The 7,160-nt window shown below is 50.9% G+C and overlaps 1 protein-coding gene across 1 annotated transcript; it reads right to left on the bottom strand.

Moving 5' to 3' along the window:
• Positions 1 to 3,990: 3,990 nt before the first annotated feature.
• Positions 3,991 to 6,054, bottom strand: GAS1 (growth arrest specific 1). The gene has a single exon (XM_054284899.1). It carries the CDS (start codon positions 5,061 to 5,063, stop codon positions 4,086 to 4,088), a length of 978 nt encoding a protein of 325 aa, XP_054140874.1. The 5' UTR covers positions 5,064 to 6,054; the 3' UTR covers positions 3,991 to 4,085.
• Positions 6,055 to 7,160: the final 1,106 nt, after the last annotated feature.

Raw genomic sequence — 7,160 nt, 5'->3', positions numbered from 1 at the left:
AGTGAGACATCTGGTAGACCAACGGCTTTGAGGAGGAGTGAAGATTCTAAGTAAAATCCATCATGCTTTCCAATGAGACCATGAAAAGACTTGGCCAAACCAGAGCTTTGCTTATGGTCATTGTAAGGTTTTATTTCATAGCAATATTAAAGTTATGTATGCCTGTCTGTATACATTGGTGTATATTGTTGAAAATAAACAGAGACCTTATGTTATGTCCATTGTGATTGCATACAAAAGATTTGCTGTGCGCTTGGGTGATCAGTGAAGCTTGAATCTCCCTCTATTTACTGTATGGTCACTGTCAGTTCAATGAACTGCCTCCTTGTTCTCCACCATTGTCCCACACTCCCTTAAACATTTGTCACTGAAGTGCCTCCAAAGACAAATAAACTGTCACCAAGAATTCAAACCTGGTAACTGGGAATGAAAAGGGATCAGAACCTACTGGATTATTTTACATGAAATGATGCAGAGTTCCTTCTCCCCCTGGAAGAGATAGCCTGGACAGGACTTCAGCAGAGAGCACTGCCAAATAGCCAGACAAATGAGAGAACTTGCTTTCCTGTGAAAAATCTCCCTCTGTCAGGAAAGGTGAAGTCTTTCCCTTGCTTAAATCTGTTCTTGCTACATCACTTGACATTTCAAGGTTTCCATTTGTCTGGAAATCAAGCAAAAGAAATACGGATTTGATGGACATCAACATCTGCACAGGCTTATTTGGCTGGGACAAATAGCAACACAGGCAGCCATTCATCCTGGAAATAGTGCTGACTCTGACTATACAACAAAACCCAGAGCTACCTCCTTATGGAGAGGAGCTCATAGGAAGAATCAGTTCAGCTGTATTTATTGCACAATAACTTAAATTAAAACAATCCACTTTTTCTGGAGAAGGAAGCATACAGATGAGTCCTCCCTGCCTAGTGGTGCTTGGTGTTGATTTATTTCAGGCAGATGCTTTTGACAGAAGCCTGTAAAATTAAGTCTTAAGTTTATTGTAGCAGTTAATTATCAGTCCTTTTCTAGTGCTAATGTCTTTACTCCTAAATGAAGAAAAATAAAGGCTTTTAGCTGGGACTTAATTTTTCATCAACAACTAGTTAAATAGTCCTTGTGGGTGCTAACTGTTGACAAACTAAAAGCATGTTTCTGGTCATGTATGCAAGAAGTATTTAAGATCATCCTTACCCCATTGTGAACTCAGCACTTTGTAAAGAAAGCTGACTCTATTTACAAGTCTCACCCAACTACTCTGTCCTCCTCCCGAAGAAACAGTTTCCAGCTTTGTTTTAACAATAAGCTTACTCAACCGTTCAGATGACTTTAAAAACAAACTTCAGATCATAGCCGCACACCATAGTCATACACTTGTTTGGCATCACAACTATTTGGGGTTGGCTTATGTGTGTGCATGTGCACGTATGTGCATTTATTGCTGGGCAACGTAACCAAATTCACACCCTAAATAAATAATAAAATAATCCTCCATTGAAATAACTAACCCAGAAGCAGGGATTTCTAATTTTGTTGATTTATACAACAGACAGATGTGGATTTGTGCTCTGTCAAGATCTGGTAAGATGAAAAAGACACTATCTTGCTAATCTGTCGCCCCCTCAGTCAAAGTTTATTTGTGGTAGACTTTAAACTTCTGACTTGCCTTCCAATTATAGCCTTTAAAACGAAAAGCTTTAAATAAACACCATGAATAGAAGATAAATAAACTTTCCTTTTTTTTCTTTTTTTTTTTTTTTTTTTTTTTTTTTTTTTTTTTTTTTTTGTGAGTGCCTAGCTTGACGCAGTCCAAACTCAAATCCCTAGAGGACTGAGCTCTCTCTTTTGTGTTAATGTTTAAAAGATTTTCCAGTGCTGGAGTTTATTCCTACTGCAAACATTTCTATTTACAAGGTCAAGTGTATCAGCACTCGACACAGCTTAAGAGTGTAATTATTTATCTAAGGGCGTTTGAGTGTAGATCAGTAGCTCTGGCAGCAAACCAGGCTTCAGCACGATGCAAAGCATCGCCTAAGCACAGTATTACAAGATCTAGTAATTGCTGATCCCTTCAGCGTGTTTACTTTTGCATTCTTCGTTGTGGGAGAAGGCAGGCTGAATAGCAAACTTCGCGTTTTGTGGCAGCTGCCTTGATGCGTGCGCCCCTGCCCCAAGCGCGAAGCGACGCCTTGTCCCAAGCGCTTGCCGCCTCCGTGTGATGCATTTCCCAGCGCCTGTTTGCACGCCCAGCAGCACTTCCATAAGCGCCAGCCAGAGCGGCGTGCCTGCACGGGGGAAGCGCGGTGCACAAGTAATTCTACACGTACATATACAGGAGCAGCGTCCTTGAATTGCTTTGCACTCTTCTGGCACTGGCAAGTTACCATGCCAACGCATTATAAAATCAACCACTCATTTAAAGAAGTACTTTCAAAGCTGTATTTACTTCTTGCATGTAATTATCCATTAAAGTAAGAATAGCAGTAATTTACATCTATGTGAAGTATTACAGGCAGACACAGATTTTTGTTTTTTTTTTTTACTGTTTTTTGGTTTGTTTTTCTGTGGTTTGATCCCCGCCTCTCTTCCCCCACCCCCACATTTCGGGTGCTGAGAGTTCAAGTGTCCCTGGAAAACAATTTCACTGCATCCATTATTTAAAGCTCTTTCTTTACTAATTTACACGTTTAGAAAATTCAAAAAAGCCATACATATTTAAAAGACAGGCCTTTTTTATGCCTTCTATAAAAAATACAAGGTTTAAGGCAGCTCAGAAATAGGCGTTTATACAATTCTAAAACGTTCATAAAGTCTCTCCAAATAAGAAAGTTAACTTTCAATCTGTAAAATACACTGTACATTTGACGTTCTAGAGAATACTTCACTTAATCACTGTTGCTGGTATCCCTTTAAACATAAAGTGAAATCTGTACCTTTCCAGAAACGAATAGCAAATGCAGCTACCTGGCAAATAGGACGTGGAATTAAAACTTTTTATTATTTTTTTTTAAATAAATTATCCCCAAAGCATACAATTTATAAAATTCTATATACAATGAAGAGCGACTGGTAACAAATCCCAGTTTTAAATACTTTTTTTTATATAAGATTTACCAGAGGTCAGCACCCTGATATGATGAGGCAATAAAACTTTTCAGGATATTTGTACATACATGTTCTCGAGTTTAAAAGTGTCTTTTAAAGATGGCAGTGCAGAGCTCTTTTAAAACAAAAGTTGCATTGTTCAGTATAGCCAACAACTCCGAAACAATTTTTTTTTAATGTCGCTAGGTTACAGAGGAAGAGACGGCTGCTGGCACGCTTTTGTTAAAGGGAATTTGTGTGTGCAAGAGGGAGTGCTGCAAACCACCAAATTTATTCAGTCTGCTATTTCCCTAAATTTAATGGCAGATGAGGCGTAAGCCCCTTTCGGGCACAACTGCATCAGGAAGAGCGAGATGCGGCTAATGATAATCAAGTTGCTGACTAACTAGTACGGCAACGCTTTGGCAGCAAGTTTGGGTTGCTCACCTCTTACTAACCTTCATGTCAAAACTCTTAAAAGACCTCCAGTACCAGCATGCCACAACTCCCGGGTTGTTCCGGGGGGCGGCTAGCGGCCTCGCCCGCAGTCTCTGTCAGCCGCTCCGCTCGCTAGTAACACGAAGGCAGGGTGGCAGCAATTGCATAGTGCACACTCGAGACAAACACCCGAAACACGAGCGGCCCCTGCGCTCCGACCACCGCTCCAGCGGCCGGCTCGCAGCGCTGGGCCGGGGAAAGGAGTGGGCTGGGGGCTGCGCGCAGCAGCGGAGGCAGAGGGGGAAACGCGAGGGGACGGGGCGCCGGGGCGATGGGTCGGGGAATCCGCGGCCAGAGCGTGTAAAGCCGCTCCGCGCCGAGGGGCCCCGCCGGCCGGATCCCCGGCCGCCGCGGGAGGGCTCGACTAGAGGCCCGCGGCGGCTCGGCGCGGGGGGCCTGGCCCGGCCCGGCCCGGCGAAGGGGATGGGGGTGCGGAGGGAGGCAGCGATGGAGGGAGGCAGCGATGGGAAGCAGGCAGGCAGGAGGGGTGCAGGAAGGGAGGGATGCTAGAGCCGCGGCAGCAGCGGCACCAAGATGGAGGCGAGCAGCGCCCCAGCCGCCCCGGCGGGCCGGCCAGCGTTATCTGCCTGCACGGGGAAGCCGGGCTCGGCGCCCGCATTGTCCTCCGCGTCGTCCCTCCCCTTCTGGCTCGGCTCCTCCTCGTAGTCCTCATCGTAGTACTCCTCCAGGCCGCCGTCCGAGCCGCCGCTGCTGCCCGCGCCGTTGCCGCCCATGTCGGCGCCGAAGCAGAGGCGGGCCATGTTCTCCTTGACCGACTCGCAGATGGGCCGCTCCAGGCCGTCGCAGACGCAGTCGTTGAGCAGCACGGCCTTGGGCACGGCCAGCATGTCCTCGATGACGGCGCGGCACTCGGGCGTGCAGCGCAGCCCGTTGAACAGCTTCCCGCAGTAGGTCATGTAGCGGTTCAGCGCCAGGCTGCAGCGGCTGTCCCAATCGCAGCGCCGCCGCGCCTCCGTGCAGCCCATGACGCCGGGGCCGCCGGGGCCGCCGCCCCCGGGGCCGCCGCCCGTGGGGCTGCTGGTGCGGGGCAGGCAAGGCTCGATGGCGCGCTTGGTGGCGCGGCAGTTCTCGTCCTGCGCGCAGTCGCAGTCCTCCAGCGCCGGGCCACGCCGGGTGTGGTTGAGCTGGATGAGCGCCGCGATGCAGTGGCTAGGGCACCGCCGCCTGGACGAGGCGGCCGCGCCTGCTGCGCCCGCCGGGCCGTCCCCTCCGCCCGCCGGCGGCGGCTGCTGCTGCAGGAGCACCGGGGCGCACGCCTCGGCGTACTGGTTGTACGCGTAGCTGCACTCGGGCTCCCCCTGACACTGCAGCACCGCCTGCCAGCAGATCAGCCGCCGGCCCTGCACCAGCGAGCCCCGAGGCGGCCACACGGCGCCCAGCGCCGCCGCCAGCCACAGCCAGGCGGCCGCCCGCGGCCAGCGCCGGCCGCCGCCTCCGTGCCGATCGGGCGAGCGGGCCACCATCGCGGACAGGGGGATTGGCTGCAGCCGCGGGCGAGCTGGGAAGAGGCGCTGGTAGACGAGAAGGAGAAGGAGCTGCCGCCCGTGGAAAAGTTTCCAAAACTCCCGCCGGCCGTGTGCATGAGGTCTCCTCGCATCAATCCATGCGCGCCGGGCCCGGGGCTCTCTAGCCCCCGGCAGCTGAAGCCGGCGGGGCGGCGGTACGAAGCAGGCGCCTGGGGGCCTTCCCGTGTCGCCCACCCGCTGCTCCGGGCTCGGCGAGGCGGCGGCGAAGGCGCCCGGGGAGGCGCAGGGAGTCAGTGCAAACCGGGGCTCGGACGACAGCGGATCCGTAGTGCGCTCGGGGAATCGCAAGCTGCGCCAGGAGAGCTCATGGTGCTGTACTGCTCTTCATGCAGTTCCGTCTCTCTTTTATTTTTTTTCCCCACAAAATAAATGCCCAGCTGCTGCTGCTGCTTCCTCGGGAGCTTTTAACTCTCCGCTCGCAGCATCTCTGCACATGCCAGCCGCTCCGATCCCATACACAGTCCCGGCTCCGCTCAGTCCTTCTCGGTTCGGATCACGCTTTCGGGTAGCGCGGAGAAGAAATGTCTTTCCTCGCTACCAAGACGAGAGCACTGGGAAAGGAGAAGAGTCAGCCTTCGCGGTCTCTTTCTCTCCGGGCGACTGATGCTGCTTCTGTTGTCAACAAGCCCTGCAAGCTGCTCTGTGGATCCGTCTGTGGATCTTTTTTTCTTTGCAAGGCTTTAAATACAAAAGTGCCCTCCAAGCAGCAGCAACGTGCTCTGATTAGGCTTCATTATGCATGCATGGAAAAGCAAACAAACAAAAAAAATTAGCAACGCTTCTTCTTTTACTCAACCCCCCCAGCCTGCGCTTTCTCTCTCTCTTTCTCCCTTTCTCCACTTTTTCTCCCTTCGCTCGGCCCCCTTTCCCTGCCTCGCCACTTGCCATTGGCCCAGCCTGTTGTTGAAACCTTCTTTTTTTTTTTTTTTTTTTTCCCTCCTTCTCTTTACGATGTGCTGGAGGGAGGGAAGAGAGAGGGGGGCTGGAGGGCAGCTCACATTCAAAGCTTGAAAGGAAAGGCTTAAGGAGAGTGACAGCCCCCCGAGGAGCCCCTCCTCCCGTTAAGGCGGCGCGGCGGCCGGGCGAGAGGCGCTCGGCGGCGGGGGCTCGGCAGCACCGCCGGGGCCGGGCGGCGGGGCAGCGCTCTCCGCGCCCGTGTCGCGGGCATGGCACTCTCACGGGTCCTGCTCCCTACCTCAAGGAGGGGAAAACCAACTTCTCTAGCTCGGGTAACGCGTGTACCCAAACGTGCCGGTGATTCAAGTGGGGGCAGAGCCGCTGCCAGAACGGCAGAGAGGATTAGGCTCAAAGTGGGACCGACTTTGTTCTTGCTGAAGTAGAAACAGAGGTTCTGGTTTCAGTGTGCTAGTACTCCGGGAGAGCAAAGCTAACCACTAGTGGTGTAGTGCGACCATGTAAGTACTCCTTTGCCGTAGTTTCAGTATTACAACTTACCACTTGCCACATACCCACGATTTTAAAGTCATTCAGCTCAGCTTCTCGCCTGAGATTTTTGAGCAGGTTTTAAGACACAGACTTACGAGGGTGCCTGTTGGCAGAACTACAGTAGATCCCAGTGTAATTCTTTGATACTTGATCTGCCAACTAGTAAAAAGTCTCAAAAAATCTGTTATTAGTTTTAACTGAAAGCGAAATGCCCTGCTGAAGTCCTGCCTTCTTATTACACTTTCAATTTATAAGGAAGCAGAAACAAAAATATTAAGGCACTAGGAGAGGAGCAAAACAAAGTAGTCGTGCATTTACCCACTGCCTTTCGTTTCCGTGCTACCTTAATTCCAGAGCAACATCGTCTCCAACCACAAGGGGCATCGGTATCTGCTGCCTGTCAAAACTGGCGCTTTTTTCATCCTGAGACTATCAACTCCATCTGTCATAAAAACTGGGACAAAATCTATTTTCCAGAAACTTGGGGATCTTGGAATCCCATGTGGTGTGAAATCATGCCTGTCTCAAAGTACGAAGACTGTGGAATGGTGATGTGGTGTGGCTGGGAGTCAGTATGATTGATGGGTT

This window comes from Melozone crissalis, unplaced genomic scaffold, assembly GCF_028551555.1.
Source record: "Melozone crissalis strain CALT ecotype California unplaced genomic scaffold, PUWL_Pcris_2 ptg000005l_1, whole genome shotgun sequence".
Lineage (NCBI taxonomy): Eukaryota > Metazoa > Chordata > Aves > Passeriformes > Passerellidae > Melozone > Melozone crissalis.
This window is presented reverse-complemented; position numbering and strand designations above follow the sequence as displayed.

Bases quoted from the DNA above. Each gene is read 5' to 3' on its own strand.
- GAS1 (XM_054284899.1), bottom strand. From the start codon at position 5,063: ATGGTGGCCCGCTCGCCCGATCGGCACGGAGGCGGCGGCCGGCGCTGG.